Below are 26,355 nucleotides of genomic sequence, written 5' to 3'. Positions count from 1 at the left end.
GGAAGTCCCACAGGATCTTAGCTAGGTCATTCTCCACCACCCTTGGGGGAATCTGCCATTTTGTCCTCGGGACTTCCAGGCCATACTCGGCACAGATGTTTGTATGCTAGTCACTAGTAGTAGTATATAGATAGTATGCTGGTCACTTGGTTATGGCGTTCTATGTATGCCCTGCCTGTTAGCATCTGCACCCTGCTGTTATGTGCTGGATTGTCTCAGGGGCATCTTTACACAGCCTGCACCTGGGGTCTTGCCTGGTGTGATGGACCCCAGCCTCTATGGATCTTGGGCTTCCTCGGGTTTCTGCTGCCTGAGGTATTCACTAAGCACATGGTCAGTAGTGGCCATCTTCCTGATGTACTCGTGGATGTTTGTTGTTTGTTGTGTCATCCTGGACAGTGGCTCTGGCAATCAGTAGTCCTTGCCCTCCCTCCTTTTGTTTAGCATACAGTCTCAGGGTGGTGGACTAGGAGTGAAACCCTCCATGCATGGTCAGGAGGTTCCTGGTCTTGATGTCAGTAGCTTCCATCTCATCCTTTGACCAGCTTATTATCCCAGAAGGGTGCCTGATCATGGGCATGGGTTATGTGTTGACAGCCAAGATCTTGTTCTTACCATTCAGCTGACTCCTCAGGACTTGTGTTAGGACTTGTGCCCAGTCCAAATGACATTTCATTGCTGTAGATCCTAATGGTGTGGATCAGTGAATTGATGTCACATGGCATGCATATATATATAAATATATACATGTATATATATCTATATCTATATGTCAGAGGTGGGACCAAGTCATTGTTTTGCAAGTCTCAAGTAAGTCTCAAGTCTTTATCCTCAAGTTTCAAGTCAAGTCTCAAGTAATGTCAGGCAAGTCAGAGTCGAGTCTCAAGTCACTGGTGTAAAAGTCCGAGTCAAGTCACAAGTCTGAAACTTTGAATTTCAAGTCCTTTCGAGTCTTTAAAAAAAACAAACGAAAAAATAATGTTGCAGTTATATGCTAAATGTAAATATTAGACCATGTAATTTTTAAATCTGTGTTTTTCTCAACACATACAAAATAGTGAACTTAGAAAATATACACAAATTGTGAAATTGCACCTCTTTAAAATGCAGCTCAATTAAACCTAGCTCCAAGAATAATTTTCACCGACAGTTCTGAGATAAGCTGCATGTTATTCTTGGATGCGGTTGTAGGACCGGCTTTAAAATCGCATGACAAAAATATCATACACATTAAAAAAAAACTGTATCACCAACGTAGCCTGGACAACATTTGCTAGTTAGATGAAGTCAGCTATCTCATCTTAGCATATTTATATGCATATTTATAATTATACGGTTCTTGGGCATACACTCATGAAGTTTAGTAACTTCCGGTCACTGCAACAAGCCCAGGTGCAGTTTACCGACGGATGGGTGCAGGACCTTGAAATGCACCGTGTAGAACGAAAGACCATCGTACGTATCATAAGTTTACCAGTCTCACAAATCGTCGTCATAAATACACATTCCTTAACCGTTTATTAATAGGACCTTTGAGCTCAACGGTAATTAATTAGTAGTGGAAATAATTTCTGGTAGCATCACAGAAATGTAGCAGTGACAATAATATTGTATGCTGTAATCGTACTGGGCAATTAGTGATACAAAAAACCTGTTTTATCCTGTGAATAAAAGTATGTGTTTTTGTCAATGTACCATAATAACAGAAGCGAAACGCAATATTGTGTCAGGACAATTCACTATTTATGCACAATAAATAAAGGAGCATAGCGCGACAATTTCTGTTCAGCGCCAGACTTGCTTGTAACCTATATCACCAATTATGTTAAGAAAAATGACGCATTAACTACAACAGCAGACTGACCTTCGTGTAAATGCTTGGAGCAGACTAACCTGTGAGCTGGAGTGTTCTGGGACGTTATATTTGGTCTTTGGATGGCTGCAATCCAGTCGCGTCTTTGTTACTTTGGAAACATGGCTCGAACAATTTCTCTTCAACGACGTAATCCGATAACAACCGATCTCTTTACCCGTCGGCTTCCCGTGGCTGTCATGCGACCGGCTATTGCAGTTAATAATACAACAGCTTCTTGACATTTTTGTGTTTCTTTTTATCGCTGTGTGACTGATTTTAATTGAAAGCCTGCGTGCGCTAGTACCGCTTGCCACGAGTTCCCAGAATCCTTTGCGGTTCTACCCGTGAATGACGTCACATTTTCAATCTCTATATAATATGCATGTTAAATTTTATATTTGGGGTAAAATATCAAGTCTTTTCAAGTAAACCGGTTCAAGTCCAATTCAAGTCCCAAGTCATTGGTGTAAAAGTCCAAGTCAAGTCACAAGTCTTAGAACATTTTTTCAAGTCAAGTATAAAGTCATAAAATTAATGACTCGAGTCTGACTCGAGTCCAAGTCATGTGACTCGAGTCCACACCTCTGCTATATGTCTATATATATATGAATATATCTATATATTCAAGGATTCAAGGAGCTTTATTTGTCATTCGCATCGCATGTTAACATGAGGTGGAACGAAATTGAGTACACACGATCCAGAGTGAAAAGAAACAAAATAATGAAGAAACCAAAATTGTTTCTTAAAATTATAATAAATAGTCGTTTTTTGTTGTTGTTTTGTTTTTTGTTTTTTTAACAAACAGAAATGACAAGTAAGAGAAGGGTCCCTGGGGCATTGTGCATCCCTGGTTTTGTAGTCAGTGATGCACTTGATACCCCTCCACATACTGCGTGGGTCCTGGGAAGAAATCTTCCGTGCGTATGTGGCTTTGGCTCTTTTTACACCTGCAGTCAGTTCTCTCCTAGCCCTCCTGAGTCTCTGTGCATCACCAGACCTGAAGGCGGCGTCTCTGGCTTTCAGGAGGGCACGGACTCCTGCATTCAGCCAAGGTTTCTGGTTTGGATAGCACATCACGGATTTGGTGGTGGTAACATCCTCCGCACACTTACTAATGTAGCCGAGGACAGCAGATGTATACTCCTCCAAATCCAGCTTGTCCTTATACACCGCAGCATTCCTGAAGACCTGCCTGTCTGTGCATTCAAAGCAGTCCTGTAGTACAGAGTCTCCGTCATTGGGCCACACAGTGATGGTTTTCTGTGTGGGTTTGGAGCGTCGTAGTGGGGGATGGTAGGCAGGGACCAGCATAATGCAGATGTGGTCGGAAAGGCCGAGGTGGGGGCGGGGTACTGCTCTGTATGCAGCTCGCATATTGGTGTAAACATGGTCCAGTGTGTTATCTCCCCGTGTCGGTATGGTGACATGCTGGTAAAACCTTGGCAAGATGTCTGTCATGTTTACATGGTTAAAATCCCCAGCCACTACGTAAAAAGCTTTCGGGTGCTTGTTCTGAAGTGAGCTGATGTTGTTGTGTAGCTCCTTCAGTGCGTTGTTAGCGTGCGGTGCTATGTAGGTTGCTATGACAAACATGACCAAAACCCGAGGAGGTGAATAGAATGGGCGACATTTCACAGTCATGAGTTCCACATCCTCGGAACAGGCTGTTTATCACCACACAGTTCGTGCACCAACCTTTCTTTATGTAGACGCATACGCTGCCTCCACGATCTTTCCCCGATAGCATATTGCGGTCGGCCCAGAAGAGCTGTCAGCCGTAGATCTGGAAGGCTGAGTTCGGCATGTTGTCTTTTAGCCATGTTTCTGTGAGAAAGAGTATGGAACAGTTCCTCATCTCCTCCGAAACACTCATTCTCATTCACAGAAGGTCCAGCTTGTTGTCTAGAGAGCGGACATTCGCCAGGAACAGGGACGGAACAGGGACGGAATTAGCGGTCTCCTAGCATTAGCCTTTAGCTTCTCCTCTTCTGCCTCCGCTCACAGCGCTTCCTCTTGCCCGTTATCCGCTGCGCTCTGCTCCTCCAAGACCGTAGCAGCTGCAGTCTGCCTAGCATAGCTCTGAGTCTGTGGTCTATAGTTGTTGTTGTAGTCGTACTGTGCCTTAAGCTCAAAAGTTCTGTACGATTATATGCCACACACTTACAGCGGGCAAAGTCAGAACCAGTATTACAAACATTAAAAACATTAGAATAGACGTGTTCTCCGGGAGCATGAGTAGCCGCTGCTCTACTGTGCGCCGCCATGTCACACATATATACATGTCACTCACACTCACACACACACACACACATATACATATATATGTGTATTAGGGGTGCAACGATACTCGTATCGATATTGAACCGTTCGATACAGTGCTTTCGGTTCGGTACGCATATGTATCGAACAATACAACATTTGTAATTTATTTTATCAACTTTCCTTCTGACGATGCTGTCTGTGTGGAGCGCTCAGTGAATCTGCGTTCGACTACTCCGCCTAGGCTGCACTGTCGAGCGCAGATCCACTGAGCGCTCCACACAGACAGCATCATCAGAAGGAAGAGCGCAGGGCAAGCTAGCGAGACAGAAGTTAAGCTCTCCTTGCAACATGGCAAATTGAACCTCCCCCACCCTCATTCAGATCTGGCGTTTGGAATTATTTTGGTTTTCATGTGGCGTATGACCCTGAAGGTAAGCGCGTCATGGACTAAAGTAAAACAGTATGTTGGATGTGCCACGCAATGCTTAATTACATGGGTGGGAACTAGTGTGTTAGCGCAGTTAGCTCGTTAACGTGTTGGCCGTCTAGCCCCATGCACGGGGCTATCAGGGGTAGCTCGTTAACGGAGATTTGCCGTGTTGTGGCGTTAAGGTCATTTTAATGAGGTTAACCTGAAAGCACTAGTGGGAACACAACAAATATGACTGCACATTTAAGCCGACATCATCCTAGTGCAAAGACAAAAACAACAAGCATGCATGCTACAAACTTTACCCGAGTCATTTAGACAGCCGTTAGCACATGATTCGCCTTATGGGGACCTGATATGTTTAATATGCTGCTGAGAATATAGCCCAGAAGAAGCAGATAGTATACCTTTTATTTTGGAAAGAGACATTTCTCTGTAATAAACTCTCTTTTCCAAAGATGAGTGATTCCTCAATCAGATACAGGGCTCGCAAAATCGCTAGCCCGACGTCCCGGGGCTAGCGATTTTTCCAGTCGGGCTACCAAAATCTATCTCTGCCCTGCCTGTCGGGCTATTGTAGGAAGGAAAAATATATGTCAATGCTTTTGCATTCTTTCGGAAATGTAGCTGGGTAATTATGTCATTGGCATCGGTGAGCCACTGTCAATATGTGACATATTGAAATCGTGTTTGAATTTGCGCTTGTTTTTTGCTTTCACTTTGCAATCGTGCGAACTGTGTATAGAGAGCAACAGCACTGATTGGTGAGTGATGATAATTTGTGCACCAATTCCTCTGACATCGTCTTATTAATCGTTAGCTTACTATGCAAACATGACAAGTGAAATCTCCCGCAGCAAGCTTAAACATGTGAGAGGTTGATCGCGCAGAGAATCGCTGAGCTTATGTGAGTGCGTGTGTAAAAGCAGCAGGATTTATATTTTAGTTCTGCTGAGCCAAATAAGACAGGTCAGGGTGAAGAAGTGACAGCCAAAGAAAAGCTTACCACAAAACGGAGAAGTTATGACAAATCACACTATAAGGCAAAAAGAAAGTGCAGCTTTATGGTTTCATGGACAAAAGAATTTCTGTGGCTGCAATATGACGAGCTAAATAACCAGGGCTGCACTTAAGTGGTCCGCAGGTGCGCATTCGCTGTCAAAATAAAAAAACACGCACAAGGGTTAGGGTTAAATTTAAAAACTGTACTTTTGAGTTAAAATATATATTTATAATTTTAATAAATGACAAATTAAAAAGGCATGAACATTTTATTTTGTATCGAAAAAATATCGAACCGTGACACCAAAGTATCGAACCGAACCGAACCGTGAATTTTGTGTATCGTTGCACCCCTAATATGTATGTATGTGTATACACACACACAAAGAAAGAACAGCTCCAGAAGCATTCCACTTTATGGCAATTTCTGAACTGATGATGTCCTAAGGGGCAACAGTCAGTGCATAGAAAAAAAAGTATTATTTTCAAGTTCTATTTTTAACCTTACACAATAAAACACAAGACAACCTTGAACCTGCAAATGTTTCTTTCTGCTCTGTCATTAGGGAAGCAAATACAATCATAAAAAGTGTCTTTACAGTAATATTGGTAGTGACTTTTTTTTTCGTACAGAGGACATGTTTGCTTTGACTTTGTGAAGATATTGTGTTTTTACTGGCATGCTTTTCAGGTCACTGTCAAATTAAAATGGTGAAAAACTTAGCTGATGTGTATGCAGTTGTGTGCGCGACACACATATGTGCACGTTTTTACCAGGGTTTGTGTAAGAAGTTGAGATGTCTTTGTACACCCACCCATAGCCATCTGTGAAAAACAGCTGTATGACACTCTCATGTATGCACACCTGTGCTATTGTGTTTCCATGTTACTCCTCATTTCAAATTCAAATACCACTGGATCTACATTGTTAAATAGTAGTATTGTATTCAAACACATGACGAATCTTTAGTAAAACTTAAAATAGACAGTCTAGTGAACTGTGTTTGTAATGTAAATTCTGGAGAAGAGCAGCTGTGGATAACTCTGGATGATGTTGTCTGATGATATGAGAGGGCAGCAGGAGGTCTAGAAATGCCTTGTGTGCTTCTGTGTTTGCATTTGCATACTCTATTGAAACGGATCAAAGATAGTGTGATGAGCAGTACCTGCCTAATGAATATGCACAAGAAAATGTTCTACTTGCATTATGAGTCCATTTAGACTCGAGTTGCACTGCTCAGTGTTTTCACCTTTCCAGGATACTCTCTCCATCTGCGACCTTTTCTAAACAAACTGCAACTTATCTCGCTTATAGTCTTAAAAGAAACTAGGAAATGGAGACGAGGAAATAAACAAACAAAGCACAAAAAGTGCTGAGGAGAGAGATAAGACTACACTGGGTTAGAAGAGAAAGGAAATGAAATTAGGTATATGTCCTGTTTGTGCCTGGCTGGATTTAGAGTCCTGCTTTACTTATTTCATTCCGAGAACTGCAGAAGCAAACATGTGGCTATGTCGGCATGCTTTCCATAAGCAGAAATATTAAAGAGTGAACATGGTCAAAAAACTGGCATGTGAATAGCCATGTAGAAAAGACAGAAGGCACCGTGTCTTTGGACCCAGTTGGGCTGTTATCTGCAAAACTGGGACAAATGTGACAGATGAGAAGATGTGTGCTATACAGTCAATGAATCAAAACTGTACGGCATCAGCACTTATGTACTATATACTACAGCATATGTGTTACACAAGTAGCCTTTAAAAGACTAGCTTTTAAATTAACTTCTTGTACTTTGAATATTTCAAAGTAAGGACAAGTATAAAAGTTTGTTACCTTAATGAAGCCCCTCCCTGTCTCCTTTTCTTTTTTTTTAGATTTGTAACACCATCTTAATCATCTAAAAAGGAAGATCCCAATTATCTATAGTGGCCCTTGCTCGACCAATACTCTCTTGTTGGTGCCAAAATTCCTCTCCTCTCCACACCCATCACTCTAAATTTGACAAGGGACAAATCCCAGTCACCCCATCTATTCTATTGTTTCATGATTACTGAACAAATGCCAGTGAGTGTAACTTGAAACCTTCAGAAATCTTCAGATCGAGTTGTTAATCCAAAGAAAAGTTACAGCCTTTGCTTTAAACAACAAGACGTGCTTCAGACTAAGCAGAGTTTAACGGTTCTGTGAATGGATATATTTCCGCATATATTTTCCAATAGGACCTGACCCGCAGTATATCACATCTTATCTTTAATAAGCTATCTGGGGCAAAAACTCGAGCCCCTTATAGGTATTATTCGTGTATCTCATTAATCAGTAATGGGAGGTGCCGGCAATCGCTAGCTTGCGTTATTTGGCATTTGTACTATGGTAAAAAGCTGTAGTACTAATTAGGAGCAATGATCTATTGTTCATAATGAGAATTGATGGCTTTTCTTCTGCACTACCAAGCATTTTCTCTCTTTCTCTCAGTATTTCCAACTGAAGGCACCGGTCTCTCCTGTTCTCTCACCTAGGCACACTTCAGAGCTGTATATAGGAAAGGACTAAATGAAACACTATGTGATTAATGGACTTAATTTCCAGCAAATCTGAATTCACGGTGACAGCCTACTTCACCTCGAAATGCTTTCTGATTATTAGATTTGAGCCAGTGTCAAAATGTCAGACAGTTTACACAGGAATGTCCCCCCCCCCCTGCTCAAAAAGGCTCATGTAGGGGACAAATGCAATGAGTCTAAATTAACCACCTTGTAAAACACTGAACCCATATATACAATAATCCTGTCACTTCATGTGGGTGTCAGAGCCTCCTAATCTTTGAACACAAAGAGAGACCCTGTCTATGAGACTTTGCAAGCCTGTGCTAATGCTGTGTAAACATTGCTGCTGCTGTTTGCCACTGATTTAGCACATGTTAATATTACATGAGACAGAAGGGCCCTTTGATGATGTAAGTGAACACTCAAACTAGGGCTTTCTACCTCAGGGAAGGCAAGACGGGGCTGTGGAGCAGCTCCTTCGAGATTTTACTTCCGCATTAGCAATCTAGCTTGGTAGGAGTCGAGCGGTACATTTTTTAACATTCATATTACAGAATAGGATGGTTCTAGTTTCAAATACCAGCACAGTGACAAAATGTAAATGTAGTGAAAGTTAAATATACTAGGGCTATAAAATGATGCTTCATTTTTCCTTTTGTTTTGTTTTTTATAATAGTGGCCATTCATCTTTTTTGTAGCTTTCCTTTTAAGCCTTAATTAATGATACAGGAAACCAGTTATAGAAGCGTGTTCTTAAAAATCAAAGATATGTCTACAGGGAAGTTTAAGGGATCACTGCACACAGTTTCTCGTGTAGTTATTTCTAAACAGGGATCGACAACTGTACTCACTCTGATGCACTTGGCTGATATCACATCAATGCGGACACTGGGAAAGTTTGATGAGGACTATTTCCCAATAGCTGAGAAAGGCTAGCTGAAGTTGGTGTTTGGAATCAGGTGAACAGTTAGGTGCAAGAGGCTATTTGACATCAAGACACTGGTGAAGCAAGTCAAACCCTTTTAGTTTGTCTGTATCAACTGTATACACTCCTTGCAGTGATTTACATACACGTCTTTTCTAAAATAATGCAGTAATGTGCAATAGCCTCACCCCTCATTTCTTTACATTTTGCTGTGAAACGTGTACACACATACATGGAATTATAGTATGTAAGGCAAAAACAGAGTTTTGACAATTGTAACCAGCTTAAAAATTAATATTTGGTATGACCACCTTTATTCTTCAGCATAACTTAAACTCCCTGAGGCAAGCTTTCTCGTAATTTCTTTAAGAAGTCTTCAGGCAGACCCACCTTCTATATCAGCAGCAGAATCTGGAGACAAATTGGGATGACTCCCCCATCACTGGGGATGAGGTCAATAGGGCAGTTAAACAGCTCCTTGGTAGCAGGCCCCCTGGGTTGGATCAGATTCCCCCTGAGATACTTGAAGCTCCAACTGTTGGGGGGATGTCTTGGTGAATGTGTCATGGTGATTTGGAGTGGTTCCTATTTTTAAGACAATTAAGACGGCTGAGTGGAGGATGGGCTCCTATGGTGGATGCTGGTTATCTGGTCCATTGCTATGAATCCATTCAATCTCTTTACAGCCAGTAAGTGTTTGGTTTGCACTTATGGCAATAAGTTTGACTCATTCCAGTGAGTGGTGGACTTTGCCAGGATTGCCTTTTCTTTGATTTTATTCATGACTTGTATGGACAGGATTTCTAGGTGAACTCAAGTGGTGAAAGGCTGCCACTTTAGAGGACTCTCATCTCTGCTTTTTTGTGGATGATTTATTTCTGTTGGCTTTATCAGGTGGTGAAGAAGGGTTAGGGTTAGCACCTCCAGTTCTGAAGCCATGGTGAATGGTTGCTTGTCCGCGTAAGGGACATGTTGCTGATGAAGTTTAAGTATATCAGGATCTTGTTTACAAGTGAATGAGGACGGAAAACGGGGGATGAACAGAATCTGCATCACATCAGACTCTACAGTGGGGTGTTGTGGTGAAGAAAAACCTGACAATGGAAAACAAATCTGATGATTTACCAGTGACTCTATACCCTTACCCTCGCCTATAGACACAAGTTCTGGGTAGTGACCAAAAAAATGAGATTGCAGTTTTGATAAGATCCCTAACATCACTGAGTGCAATGAAAGAGCCTCAGCGGTGTAAAAATAAGACATGTGGCCACCGATTTTCAGTCCACTTCTTCTGTAAATTACCTCAGCCTTTTTTTCCCTGTTTCCCTCCTTAAGAACAGTGTCTTGTGTAACCCAGTGTTAAAAACGGGATTAAAAGTATAAATGAATATTGATAAAAACAAAGTTAATTATAATAAATACTGATAAAAAGCATGTAAACATAAGTTTAATTAATATGTACATATTTATATGTAATGTATAAATGGTGTGGGGGCAGGACTTAGTCCTGTAGAGTGTACACTTGACCGCCACCCTTCCACTCAGACCATTTCTGATTAGGCATCAATGAACAATTGAACTGAAACTGAAGGTGCAGCTACATCTAAGGGGCTGAGGTCTTTGCCTGATTTTTTTTCTTTTCTTAGGGATGTGGCTCAAAGTATGTTATCTTATAATATATATATATATATATATATATACACACACACACTGGTCCATCCCTTGAGTTATGTGTCTGTTTTATGCTTGAATGATTCGCAGATGAGTGTAAAGTGGCTTAACAAACAAACAATCAATCACACAAAAAATCCTGAAAACAAAATGGTCAAGTACAAGGACTGCAAAAAAACAAAAACAACAACACCAACTTGGAAAGACCTTCAGAAAGCCTGGAGTACTACTGCTGAGGACTACTTGAAAATACAAGAAAGTTTAACCCCTTAGATGAAAAATATAAAGAGATCATTGGCCGCTTACAACCTTTGCACAGTACTGTAATGTTAATAAAGGGTGAATATTAGATATTCTGAGTAGAAAATCTGCTTCGTCTTATCTGTGGCATGTGTTTCTTTACATTTCAGTTTATTTTCTGTAAAATACAAAAACTGAAAGGTATCTGAAGCCTTGTTCAGTGATCTAAAAAACACAATACAGTCTTGGCTGTGCTTTTGCAGAAAGCAGTGATCATTTGTCTTTTTTTCCTGTTTCACCTAAAAGTATGAACTGATTCCTCTGATCTGTCAAGTTCCTGTGGGCAGCTTATGTCTACTGGGAGTTGTCCTCTGTTTCTTCTGTACAAACCTTTAATAATCCCACACCTCCCACAGCCCAGACAGTTCACTAAGGATGGAGACAGAAATCTGGGCTCATTTGCTTGTGACACTACACAAGAATACTTAGAGTCTCCCTTCCTTTTGTCCTTCTGTGACTTTAACTACACACCAAAACCTTGAATTTTAGCTTGTCCCTTACTCAACATGAAAATCAACATCAGCTTTTACTGTAGTAAAGCCACACATGTGTAAAAGATTGTCCTGTACATCTATATGTGCACAATGTCATAAACAGACATGTATATAATGGCGAGCAGGAGTGAGATGGAGGAGATCAGTTTGAGGAGAGAGAACAGACTCTCGATGAGCCATTAACCTGCTGTCGGTGAGGTAAAATGGCTGTGGGACGAGGTTTAATTTACCCTTTTATAAAGAGGTCGTTTAATTGATGAGCCAAAGGAAAAGAGTTATACCCCTGGTTTGGTGTATTAGCACGGTTGATGGTGATCAGGTTGAGTGAGGAATTGGATGAGCAGTCAATAGTCCCAATCAATCTAAGCATTCAGAGAATCGCCATGATACTTGTGGTCAAATCCTTGACAATAATAGTACAGATCTAAGCACTTATGGAGGCAAGGTTCAATTTGAAAATGAAATCCTTTAAATTCCCGTCTCATATTTGTTTTCAGCTAAAGCTGTTACCGAGAATGTAGGTATGTTCGGTGAAGTAGGCCAAATGACTTCCAGTTTTGCAAAACATTTTATTTTGTCAGTCAGCTCTTTCATTTATCTTTCCTTGCACTCAGCATTCACAGGGTTGAGTTTAAGATCTCGCTTTAAAAATACCCATCAGCAGGTACAAAGAGTCAATTTTCACTTTGAAATAAGCTGCCAGAGAGTTCTACGTGGTCTCTTCACCATCCATTACAGTACCTCTATGGATGATAAATTTTAATAGACAAAAGATGACTAGTGGAGGTCTTTCCATCAATGAAAAGGAGAAGAGAAAAATTGAAAATTATGGACTGTTCTGTGCATGAATGTGTCCAGGCCTTCAGTGGTACTGCAAGTTACATGCTGACTCTATTCATAGCAATAGACCTCTCTCTTAGCCAATTGTGGCTCGTGTAGTCAAGACATAGGTGGCATGAATAAGTTTCAGGTGTATCCTCTCAAAAACAGATTGAACTGAGTGGTTTTCTACAATGCGAGTTGTCTTCACAGCTTACATACGATAGGTGTGTGAGCTGTGTAGTCTAAACATCTTCACCTCTGACCCTGGCTTTGTTTTAACGCTATGCATGCTAAACTTCTTTCCTAATATAAGAGACATCTATTATCTCCCACACTACTGAACATGTAGAAACTCTTCACATCAGAGCCGTGAATCTTCACAGCCACCATAAAAATCCAAATCCATTGTTTTGCATTACTGTGATATTAAGTTGGCTGTAAAACTCAAATTATTTCACACAGACAGACTATTGTGTGCGATATAACATCACTGTGCAGCTAATTACACATATTGAATTGTTGCCCTGCTCAAAGTATATGCCCTTTACACAATCAATGACTAATTGAGGTTCATATTCCATTGGTGTGAATAAGAAAATATTTTTTTTCTCTAATGCACTATTCTTCAAAACACAGCACACATATTCCATGCTTTTCACTATAAAACCACAAAAGGACTAGCTCAGCTGTAGGTTAGTGCTCCTTACTTATTAGTCTTCAGTGGTCGGACAACTAATATGACACTGCGATTCAAGGTCATCATCTACTCATTTCCTTACCAGATATTTAGAAAAATGTTGTCCCAGGAGTACATACTATACATTATTCATTGCATGAGTAATGAGGAGAATTCCTTTTTATGTAGCTCTGCATTACAGACAGAAGGCGTATGTCCGGATGCCTTGCACGCTAAAAAACTCTCTTCGTATCCTGGATAAATGGTACATGAATCTGAGGGAAACAGGCATTATGTGACATCTCAAGTGATATGACTAAAGCCCCACGGGTACACGATATAATTAAGGATTTATACTGGGCTATATTTCATATTACCATAGGAAGGATAGTTGTTCAAAGCATGGAACCATGGTACTATGTCAAGCCTTATTCCTCTTTTGCTTTTGCTTTTGTCAGACTTAATCTTGTGTAATCCACTTAGTGTCATATCTGAAAAACATGACAGGAATTCCTCTAGTCCTTGTCATGTAGCACCTTTAGAGAAGCTATCCCAGCTCTTAGCGGGAATGCTGACGTTGTTTTCTCAGAACTAAGCTTATCTCCACGGCAACTTGTTCGGGCAAGGTTTGGCGAAGTCTGCCACACAAACACTGCCACCAAGTCTTGTATTCTCTGAGAGATAACGGACCCTTGAGTTGACTCCCTTAGGCCTGCAGGGGAAGGTTAGGGGCACTCTTTTGTGAATACATGCTTGATGCCAGTGTAATTTCCATTTGTTTATCTCTCTTTTCCCTCTTTTAGGGACAGTGGAGATGTAACACAAAGAATATAAATGTCAGCCTCAGATTAAAAGATTGCTTGATTCCATCCTAGGGCGCAGCGGTATTTCATCAGAAAAAGGGATGATGACAAATTCCCTCTCAGAAACATGGAATGAGTCAGAGAGAAATTAACAAAGAGCGCAAGAGGAAAAGCTGCCAAAGATGCCGCGTTATTATTAGAATCCAAATTCTACATTATGTGTACAGTATATATATATATATATATATATATATATATATATATATATATATATATATATATATATATATACAGACACACACACATATATATATATATGTATATATATATATGTATGTATATATATATATATATATATATATATATATATATATATATATATATATATATATATATATATATACATATATATATATGTATGTATGTTTGGCAATGTCTGCTCAGCATCTGCCACTGTGGAGAAAGAATTACTATTTTTATTATACACATCTTACCTTTAAAGCTTATGATCAGTGCAAATAGTTTAACCTCATCTCCTGTCATACTATTTCCATAAGTCTGATGTTAATACTGAGCAGACAAGAATAATATGTGATAATGATGGTAGTGCTAAAATATCAGGTCATAGCACCACTGTAACGTGGAACAGTACAGTTGAGAGAAATCAATGACTCCAGCTTTAGCAGTGACTCTCTTTCAGTGAGAACCTCTCAAGGCTGAGACTTACTGTTTGTGGCCTGTAGCAGTACTGATCAGATTACTTTACTTTAGGTTTGATCCCCCTAAGACCACCCTCAATACTAAATTGTAAGGAATGACTGCTAAGCGCAGGGACTGGGTCTCCCTTTAGCTGCCAGTTTTCTTTGTTTTCCCAAATCTGCAGAAAATTTTGTTTTGACCTGATTATCCAATGTAATGTTCTTAGAATAACAAAAGCCTTAGCCTTTAGCCTGTTAACTTGAATATTTATACATTAGTACACGCTTCAATTGATGTAAAATATGAAATAGCTGAAAGTCTGCCGTGATATTTTGCACATAAATAAAACGAAAGAAAAAATCATGGCAAAAATCCCCCAAACCATTAACAGCCCTCTTTTGAAAGTGTGGGGTTTTCATTTTGGTTTGCAGTTTTGTGAGCAGTACACGCAGTACACAGTTAACTATAGAAAGGAAAAAGGCCGTGGGTTGGGAATCGGAAGAAAAAGCCTTAATCGAGCCTCGTATTTCTTATGTGCTAAAAAAACAAACAAAAAGAAGAAAAAAACCATATTACTGGTCTGTGGCCTTGTCTTATTGAAAAAGGCTACATTTCAAAACATGTCCGAAACGAAATATGTATTTATATATCAAATTCAGAATATTTTCATTTTTAGAAAACAGTAAATATTAGTGTTTATGGACATGTAGGGAGAGTTTTAATATAATTCTGTAATTTAATTAAATATTAAATGTAATTAATAAGTCAGAGGATGCCCATAGGTGTGTGCAAGGCGTGACAAAAAGGACAAAAAAAGTGCTTTGTTATTTGTGACCAAGGTCAGTCTGGTAGAGTGGCAGCCACTGGTCTGGTGGGTCTGGTAGCCTCACTTGCATCATTTTAAACGTGGAAATTAAAATGTTTTCTTTACAGTTCTAGTTAATCAAATCAACTTAAAAATAGCGTTATTTCTGCTTTTTAAATGTAGACAATTTGTTTCTTTACATATGTTCACAAATCTAAATTCATGACTTTAAAAGCATGTCCCTCACACACTTTCTTTGGCTTAATAGTGTCAGTACAGTGTTGTGTGACCTCTGTTGTGCAGATTGCGCCACTCTTTTTTAAAGACTGTTTCCAAGAAGTCATTAGGAAGCGAATTTAAAGTCTATAAGATTGAGTTAATTAAAGACTCTTCATGGGAGCCACAGCTAAACAGCTGAATTAATTTAATGGATCCACTTTAATCATTTATTAAATTTAATATATTGCATCATTAAAACTGCAATTTATAAAATAAAAAAATTAATAATTTTTAAGTGAAATTAAGACCACTGAACATGTCAGTTACCAATAGAAATAGGTTTATTCTTATAATCTTATCTTATATTTATTTATTTGAATAAACTTTGATCTGATCTTTTACAGACTACATTTTTACAGACTTCACTGAACTGGGATTGACATTTGCTCTCTGGAGACATCAGATATTGTCAGTATATTACAGACTCGTTTTTATTACCAGGGAAACTCTTGTCTAGTTTATTTCAATCACTACTGGGTCTATTATAGTTAGTATTACTTCCTAATGATGCAGCCAACTGTTTTTTTTTCTTTCAAACCACACTCTTTCAAAATCCCCTTTGTACTTCCCTCAGAGGTATACCTCTCCTCAGTTCTGTCTTTGAATTCTAATGGACTGAACTGACGGTACACTTTCAGGTCTGACATGCCCTGCAATGTGTAAAAACCTTGGCTGCCCATTAGATATCTTTGATGGGTAGAAAAGCACCAAGAGGCCTGAGGACTAAGCACCACACAAAAAACAAAACACCCGCCTCAAAGACTCTTATAGGTGCTGGGCAGTGATCTTGTGCCAGCTGGCTTTGTATCACGACTATAGTTTGCTACAGTACCACAGGGAAATACAAAAGTACAATAGTTTTGACTATAAAAAATACACCCACAGTTCCAGGGATGTTCAGCATGCACTCAATGTGCGCTCAACAGTTTTACCTGCTTTGCTGAGAAAATGAAAGTACTTCCTCTACTTCCCTTGTGCTAAACTTTAACCTTAACTCCCATCTCATCTCGTGGTCATTTCGTGAAAAGTAAAACTGAGGAGAAGAACTTCCCTTTCAAACTTTAAGCGGATTTAAACTTGCAGTCAAAGGTGACCACAAAAAAGACGGCGTCTTTAGATCAGAGAAACTCCACCCAGTGGAAAAACTAGCTTCACATAATAAGTGCTTAATTTCAAATAGCTGCATGTACTTTCACTCATGTAAAGGCTGCTGTTGTTGATCAAGTTTATAGCGGATGCATTTGTGTATCACATATTGAATATGGTAAAGAATTCAAAATGAACACAAGCATAAAGTGTGGATTTTAAAAGCAGCCGTATGAATTTGCATCCAATCACATGATTTATTGGAAGAATCCAAATGATAAAAGAAATCACTTCGAATGAGACTGTGCTTGTGTATCTGCATTTGTTTATGGAATTTTCTTGCTATCAACACACCTGCTATCAAAATAACTCCAAAAGGGAACAACATGAGGTGGATTAGGTAGCATGTGATGAACCTTTTAATGCACTCCCAATCTTTCAAAGGGCGATTTCTTTGGGGGGCTAAAAACTTTGAATGCAAAGAGAGGATTAATGTTGGCCTACAGGTTCAGGTCATCACAAATAGACTTGTTCCAACAGTGATCCATCCACTTCCCAGTTAACCGTCCAGTAAAGTGCTTAATGCGGTGACCTCAGAAGAATGTTTAGTGCTGCAGTCTGTCTCATGTCGTTGAGCCCCGAAGGCCAGTTCAGTATTTGTTACATTCAATTTTGTATTGATTATGCGTAATCACAGAGGGTATGACTATCCCCTTTATTCACTCCATGTCCAAAGTAAGGTTGCTGCTGTAAATCAAAAGTAAGAAAAGCTAATGAACTGATGAAGATTAACTGACCAGCAAAAGTTGCAGCCACGTATGGAGAAAGCTCCACAGCTCGCAGACAACAACACACCAAATTCTTAAACAGGAAATATTACATTTGCTGTGAGTAATTATTGCATATTTAACTCAAGGGATTAAGCTGTTGCACAATCTGTGACAAATAAATAGACTTTTTAAATCTCATCAAACAACATTTAAAAAGACAAAAATCTATAAAGCTCGCAAAGAGGTTGATAGTAGCCAAGCAACCTAATCATGCATCAGACATCATGTGGATTTGTGGGTTTACCAAGCATGGTTCTGAAAGCACTGCAGAGGTATTTCAGAGATAAAGCATATGTAGAAGTGTCCTTCATAATGCCACAGCTGCTGAACAGAACTGCTCCAAGATGGAGTCAAGGTCAGAGGAAAATCTGATTCTGACATTAGAATAGTGATGGAGCGTAACGTCCTTTAGATGTCCAAGAATTGCTGGCACGTATAGAATCTCACTGCAGTGGTAATAAAAAGGAACTACGGTAACTTTAAAAGATTGGATATTCATCTTGTGTTTAAATTAACAAGAGCACATCCATGTGGGCAGTGGTGAGCTCGGTCTGCAGATGTAATAGAAAAGGTCCAAATGAAGCTGTACATATGTACTTAGTAGAAAGTAGAAAACAAACAATTACAGCAAGACAAATACAGTTAGTCAGGAAAGAGCGGTTAGAAGTAAAGATCAAAAGAGATCTATCGTTCATACTGAAAGGCTTTTTTTGCATGAATTTATATTTAACCACCCCCCCATGTTGAAATAGTTTATTGCTATCTAAACATTTAAATAGCTCCAATGATAACAGCCAGAACTGAACAAGCAACTTGGAAAAATATCTAGACTATAGTTGCACTACAGTAAATTTGTGATTCAACAACAGGTTATGTAAAAGTTATGCCTTAAATATATATAAGGATATACTGAATGTTTATGTAATGCATGTATGCATGAAATCCTGAGAGTGGACATATTATAGTACAATATTTTTTTCTTTTGCACATTTCATTTCTTTTATCTTAGAAGCTTCTGTGTAAGTGGAGTCAAAGTTTGTTATTCTGTTACCCCTGATGCATCTGTTTGGACTGATGATGGGTTAGTATTAGGTCCTCATTAAGGATAGTCATGGGAATTAATTAGCACAATCTGTGCTAATAGAATAGTGATACACAGATACCCAGAAATTTATCTCTCTGACTTGAAAAGGAGCTATCGCTGTATTTCTCTGTGCATGTATCCCATACAAAAAACAGGAAAAGGAAACGTGACCAAATTGATACAACTGAGAGTATCAATTCTGGAAGTTACAGACAATCTTTGCTTGGCTATGGCAGGTCCATTGTCATTACAGTCCTTTAAGGCAATCACATCCTCAGCTTAAAGTTTATTTACTTCCTGTTAGTGGTCAAGCTGGTGTAATGAATATGATGTGATTAAGGGAGTCCTCAGGGTAAACTTTGCTCATCACCGAAGTGACAAAAGAACAATGGTGAAAGAAAAGACACACATTGTATACTGTGGAGCCAAATGGGGCAGAATTAAATGGAAACCAAGCAGACATGAAAAGAGGCACTTTGATTTGACTTTACTTTGATTCTGATCGTGTCTAAACTCTGTTCTAATGGCTTAAGACAGCTCCTCCCTGACATCAGGGAGATGACTGCAGTGACATTCATCAGAATGTTAATTACCATAATATATTAGAGGATTGCAATGGTGGCTATGATGACTATGTCTACGATAGCACGAATAATGATGATGACAGGAAAGACAATGATATTGCCTGCTATATAGGACAGCCGTGAGTGTATTAGCTAGTATGGACAAGTAATTTACGTGCTTACCCTGACAAAGGCGCAGAGCTGCTCATTGCACACTCTAAACTTGTAATATCCATATGGTACTTTTTAATTTGGTATGTATTGGGATTTGTGATATGATATTACCTTTTCTTTGCAACAAACAGTCTTTAACAGTACTTATAGGGTACTTTATCCTGCAAAGTAAAGACCTGACAATACTAAGAAGAAGAAAACAAAGGAAAAAAAGCAATTGGTCACAATGTGGAGAAAGAAAATGTCGACTTTTAATAAGGAGAAACCTCTCGCAGAGTGAGGCTGCAGAAAGGTGACCATCTGCCTACACTAATTAGGGTGAGGACGAAGTGAAGAGAAAAAGGAAGAACAAAGAGAAAAGAACGATAAAACAGGAAATACTTTTCAGGTTGGTGTATTGGTTTAAAATTGCTGCCTTACAGCAAGGTTTCTGGGTTCTTAACACATACCAAAGACATGCATGTTAAGTAAAATAGTGATTCGAAAAAAATTAGGCTTGGATTGATGTAGATAAAGTGCTTAAAACTTGTAGAATACAAAGCTGGATGAATGCACATGCATGATTAAATGTGACTTGTAGTCTAAACAACTTTGAGTGGTCAGTGAGATACACGTGAGTACATTACTTTTCCATATGAGCTACATAGTGGTTCACTTTTCTCAGATGAAACATGCACTTACAAAGCTGCTAATATGTGTTGTACATTATGTTTTGAAGTTTTAATTGGAATACTTAAAATAATGTTTCTCTAACTGCAGCATGACACTTATCTAAGAATCAAATCAATTTATCATTCAAACATCAAATTTAATGCTTCCTTAGTATTAAATCTGATGAAGGAAAAATGCTCAAATGAGCTGATCACTATTCTATAAGCTCCTTTAATAAGTTTGCTTAAAAAACTTAACTGCGTGACAGCCGAGTCAGTGTTCTGCCACAATAATAACTAATTCCAATCACTCAAAGGAAACCATAAATGTAGGCATACAATCATGGCTTGAGCACTGTAAGAGAACTTTATTGACATAGCACCTCATTATCTCATGAACGGAAATTTAGATGCTTGTGCTGCGCTGCAGGTTGCATTTGATGAACCAATTTAACCCTACAGAGCTCTGGGGCATGAAAATATCTTTTCTCAATCAGTCTTCATTGGAAAATATCATCTTTATACCAAAAAAAAGTTTGTGTAGAACTAGCTCCATTAGAAGCATATTGTGAAACCGTTAAAAGAGAATAAGTGACCTGAAACAACCAGACAGCAACAGTCAGGATACTGTTATACAATTTTAACGTCCAAGACCATTACAATGTGGACATTATGTGTTCGCAGCTAGAAACAACTTTGTCATAAATATTTTTCATTTTGATCGATAACATAATTTGCACACACAGCTGATCTGGGTTTTGTACCTGCTAACAACCACTTGCAACAAGCCACAAACAACTTGCAACAAACCAATGTACAGCTGATAAACTACCCTCAGGTTTGACTGCAGTTTACAGCCAACTCAATGCATACAAACAACTGCATATAAACACAAGGCAACGTTTCTTCCTTTTTCCTTTATAAGGAGAACAGAATTCATCTGCCTGAAATGTCCCAGGGCTACAGAAAGCTTTAAGATTGCTGTATGCAAAGCACAGATTTTGAGTGTAGCATCAGTCAGGACTCCTCTCATCAACAAACAGCTGGGGGAAACCAAAAGGGCACACAAATCACTCACTCGCTCAGCTGAAGTCAACGAAAGCTAGAGTGCTGTTTTAAGTGACAGTATTTTACGAGAGGCCCACATAAAGGCTCTAAAGGTTCTAAAGGCTCCCCTGAATGGACCATGAGAACAAAAGGCAACTCCCATCAAAGGGCACAGACATTTATCACAGGACTCCATCCGCTATCTTCCTGCCGTTGAGTGGATGGGCAATAAACGAAAACCTCATAAAAGCAATATGGAATGTCCTAAAACCAACTTCAAGTGAAACACAACACATATTCTTCCACATTTTTAAGCTTTCTCACTATTTCTCATGGATATTTTGTGATATTCCATTCGTCTTTACAGTGATCCTGGGAAATTACTGATGAATTAGTATTTGGATATCCATCCATCCGTCCATCCATTCGCTTCCACTTGTCCTTTTCAGGGTCGCGGGGGGCTCTGGAGCATATCCCAGCTGTCATAGGGCGAGAGGCAGGGTACACCCTGGACAGGTCGCCAGTCTGTCGCAGGGCCAACACACAGAGACAGACAACCATTCACGCTCACATTCACTCCCACATTCACACCTATGGGCGACTTAGATTGATCAATTAAACTATCCTCACTAATTGGATGTCTTTGGACGGTGGGAGGAAGCCGGAGTACCCGGAGGGAACCCATGCAAACACGGGGAGAACATGCAAACTCCTCACAGAAAGACCCCGGCCTGATGGTGGAATTGAACTCAGGACCTTCTTGCTGTGCAGCAACAGTGCTCCACCATGCCACCGTGCTGCCTAGTATTTGGACAGTCCGTTTAAAATGGACTGGAATAGATCCCTATAGGGCACCTCGTCATCCAAAACGCCTGCCCAAGAAACCCCCAATACCAGATTCCTAGCTATTGGAACACTTTTACCCCCTCAAGACCCCCACAAATAACCTCCGTATGGTGAGACCACCAAAATTACACCAAAAAACATACCCCATACCGAGTTCCCAGGTCACAGGTTGGGGTTTTTTTAAACCAGGAACTTTAGGCACCCTCAAAGGAGAGCATCCATTCATTCACATGGATAAGGCACAAGATACAGCTTGGCTTTATTACGTTACAGAAACTACACAGAAGCATGTCTGACATGATGTTATCCTTAAATGTTTGTCAGTAACACTGTCTTTATCACTGCCATAATGGCTCGTGTACCATATGTGCTATTGGCATATAGCTTCAACCTCAAGCATATTTTGTTAGGCTACATGCATGGCGACAGTGTATTGGGTTTAGAATGTGTGTGAGTGTGTTGCTTCCACTATGCTTTCTATGTAGAGATGAAGGGAGGCAAATGGCTGTTCAGCAGTAAAAGGAATCAGATGCATATGACTAAACTACTTGGACTTATTCCCCAAAAGGTTAGAAGCAGTTCACAGTAATCTGGTTTTTGAGGTTTTGATTGGCCTTGGAGACTTAGTCAGTAGAAGAGAAAGAGAGATGGACTATAACTTCCTCAATGCAGCCTTAAAATTTTGGTAGCAGTTCAGACAGGCCACTGTGAAGACCTATGGTCAGCATGCCATTCACTGTCTATGACTTAGCATAATTGAACGCCTCAAATTAGGATGCAGTCAGGCAGTAAAAAGGATTTTTTTAACCTAATACTTCTTTAAGCAAGAGTCAAACCTCTTCATACCGTCTCCATGCAGCTAAGACTACTCGGCCAACAAAGCCAAAGAGACAATGGCTAATTGTCAAGTGCACATGAACATGCACACTTGCTTCTGTTAGTGCATTTAATACACAGAATATTCTTTTCAGTCCAGCAGTTTATTTCTAGGGAAATGAAAAGGTAAAAAAAAAACCACCTCTACATTTTTTTAATTATTACATGTTCAGTTGCAGTTTGCCTGCTCACTCTTTCATTTAAATGTAAAATGTAAAGTTATAAACTTTCTATATTTTTTTCTTGCTACGCGTCATTTAATATAAAGTAAGAGAATCAGTGAGCATGTGTACGTGTGTGATTGTGCCCCCGTGTTTAATTCATGACTGACCTCCACCAGCTTGTTGGCGTGCTCACGGAACACCTGGGCGTACTCCTTGACCTCCTTCTCGTTTCCACTCTTAGCTGCTTCAATAAGCACCAGCAGAGGGACGTTGGTTTCTAGGAAAGAGTCTGAGATGTGGTCCATCACTGCCTTCCTCAACTAGATTGCAGAGGGAGAGAGACAAGACACAGAAAAGAGGTCATATTATTAATAATATTACAGATGACTTCACTCTATTACATTTGGCAGTGATTACATATCACTTAGAATTGTAATGAATATAATGTAGTAACATAATTAGATGAAAGGACAGAGGGAGGAGAAAACAAGAAGAGTGGAGCTAAAAAAACCCCAAAAAAACTCCAGGCCAGGAGCGTAAATTGCTCATAAGGTGTCATTGCTCCCATAAGGCCTTTTACTGGGGCAGACATTGTGACTTTGTTTATGGAATCATTTTGTACCAAACTGGCAAGGGACCGGTTGTTTTATAAGACAGTAAATGGATCCTGATCCTGCTCACTGTGATATCTGATGAGATGCCAGAGGAAACAGTATAGAAACCACTATAGACAGGTCCTTTATCTTACACAAAGAGGGAGATATCCACATGAGGCCAAAGCAAAGACAGACAAGAACGACATCAGAGGAAAAGAAAGTAGATTCCCGGATGTGCAAATATTTGTTTTCAGGCTCCTTTCATTTGCAAAGCCTCTGTTACTAATTAATTACTACACTAATGCTCTAATTATTTACCTTTAATAAATACTGCTTATATGTAATGCAACTTTAAAATTCCAGTGGGTTGAATTACCACCGTTGTGATGTGTTTTCACAAAAACGAATTAGAAGGACAGAAGAGGAGAAAACAGTGGCATGAGAAATTAAAAATGGTATCAAACATAGTTAAAGTTTATATAAATTAAAATAATAATGTACTGTTTCGTATTTCTGATTGTATTATAACAACTTTAAGATGAAACTGGTTTTTAGGTCATTTATATATTCCTAAATAACAAATGTTGACTACTACACAGAAGGGAAGAGAAGACTAACAGCACAGAGTGACAAGAAAAAATCATTTAGCCTACAAAAAAAAAAAAAAAAAAAATCATATGTTAGTCTGTCAGTCGCACTTAAATCACCTGCGGCAATAACAAACTTAATTGCCAGTCCACAGAGGGGAGGAGAATAATTGAGAATTCTGGAGGGCAGATAATCCATCACCACTACCTTCAGTAACACACTAGATTTGGACAGTTTAGTGGTGAGGACAGGTCTGTAACTGCCCTGAAGCCCACACTCACTGTAAGCATGTAAAGGTTTCTGGATAAAGGAGTGCTCTCACTGTTTTTTCCTCCAGAACTATATACTTGCAGCTCACTGATGTGAAGCAATGCATCTGAGATGCAACACAATACCATAACATGATGCTTTTCTCAAAGGCTGATAAACTTTGCCATTTCTGAATGGGGAATATTGCATCTTATTCTTCCTGTAGAGATGAGACCGGCATCAGTGCTATTCTGTAACCTTGCTATCCTGTCACCTTGTGCAAAGGTGAGGAAACAGTCCAGATACAAATCTTGCACTGCCAGAACCATCTTCACACTGTCCTAGTGATGGTACAGCACAGGGGAAAGTCGTGGTGGATACATGCAAAGATCAGAGTTGTCTGGAGGTCTTATCTTACTTCTTACTTCAGGATATAAAAGGTGACCTGCATTTTGCATGTGGAAAAATAATTACCTTACAACCACTGTGCTATAAGTCCATACTGATCATACAGGTTTTGAATGCAGCATGTTCATATAACATGTATGTTTTCATATGTGTTGTATCTCCATCATATTTATTTCATTTAGATTAGCTAAATAAAATTTTGAACAATTAGAACAGACTCCAGAGCAGATAACAGCACAATGTAATACCATAAGCCATTGGGAAAGATGCCTTACAGAGGCAAATATGCTTACAAAAAACCCAAAAAACAAAAAAGTGATTGGATCTACTTTTTATCTTCTTGAGACAGATAAGACTTAGACTGTGTTATAAATTCTTAAGATTAAAATGAGTTGTAAGTGCAAAACAGTATAAAGAAAAAGAAAAGCATTTCCCATCAATTATGTGCTTTCAGTCATTTCCGTTCTGATGAATGTCACTTGTGCATTAAAGCCAGCAATGTAAAATAATTCTCTCTGTGTTCAAGTATCTTGGTATTGCTCAGTGAAATGATTTCTGTTGAGCATTATTGTTAACAGAGACCTCCTTATGGTATTCTCTTTTGTTTGCCAAACACAGTTTAATTTGAATTCTATATTAAAACAAAACAAATAAATTTAAAAAAAAAACAGACCCTTTTCATTTTAAATGTGAAGGTTATAACAATAATCTTAGAGATGATGTCATTTACTGAAATGCAACTGCATAGTAAAATGTCTTCGCAGTTGTTATGAGTAGTTTGTTGTTGATGATGATCAATCATTAGTTAATTGTATAAATACACATGCATGACATGCATGAACCTAAAAGTGCGTGAGGCATTAGGACACTCATGAAAGCCTAACAGTGAAACTGATCCTAATGTTTAAGTGGAGAAACGATACAGACTAGAGATTTCCCAAGTTGCACGCTCTCCTGCACCATCAGCATTCTGATGCCCACACACCACTCCCTCTGAAATCCATCTTCAATTTTTCAGATCTCACCTCCCTCCTTACTCCACCCCCACTGTCTCTCCTCTAACAGCCTGTCTGTATTTCACTTACACTTAAAGAAAATAGATCTAGAATTTCAAAAGCTAAAAAAAAGAGGCTTTGCCCATTACAAGTTAGTGGGGGAGCCATTTGTCTCACCTATCAAGCAGTGCAGTTCTAGCTATGAAAGTATTTGTATTTCCTGAGAAGTGAGATGAGTATTAAATTCTGAGTACCATTCATAGCTATGCATTTATTTATTTATTTATTTTTATAGAGCGCTGTGGCTGTAAGAATGTAGACTGCTCAGAAAAATGAAAAGGTTGTGAGACTGCTGTCATGTCAAAGACAAAGAAGTATACGGAAAAGTTAAAGGTAATTGATTTGGGCTCATTTTTAATGCTAATAGTTCATTTCTTATAAAACTAACCTGTGTGGTGGGATGTTCAGCCTTTTTTGTTTTTTTAAAGGCTGTCCATTGCGCTGCACTCCCAAATTACATGCTAGCTATTTCTGGCAGAGATTTCATTGAATTTTTCAGAACCACTTAACAGTTGTTGTAACCTTTTAGTCTTTAAGTTTCTTCTTTTGTTTGTGTAGTAAAAAGTAAA

At 39.1% G+C, this 26,355-nt stretch overlaps 1 protein-coding gene across 1 annotated transcript in view; it reads right to left on the bottom strand.

Moving 5' to 3' along the window:
• ctnna2 (catenin (cadherin-associated protein), alpha 2) overlaps window positions 1–26,355 on the bottom strand; it is a 341,003-nt gene that overhangs the window by 55,427 nt on the left and 259,221 nt on the right. Inside the window, exon 9 of the mRNA XM_026171090.2 lies at window positions 23,058–23,210. Within this exon, the coding sequence (XP_026026875.1) occupies window positions 23,058–23,210 (153 nt within the window). The remainder of the gene's footprint in view (window positions 1–23,057; window positions 23,211–26,355) is intronic.

Source organism: Astatotilapia calliptera, chromosome 6, assembly GCF_964374335.1.
Source record: "Astatotilapia calliptera chromosome 6, fAstCal68.1, whole genome shotgun sequence".
Classification (NCBI taxonomy): Eukaryota; Metazoa; Chordata; class Actinopteri; order Cichliformes; family Cichlidae; genus Astatotilapia; species Astatotilapia calliptera.
This window is presented reverse-complemented; position numbering and strand designations above follow the sequence as displayed.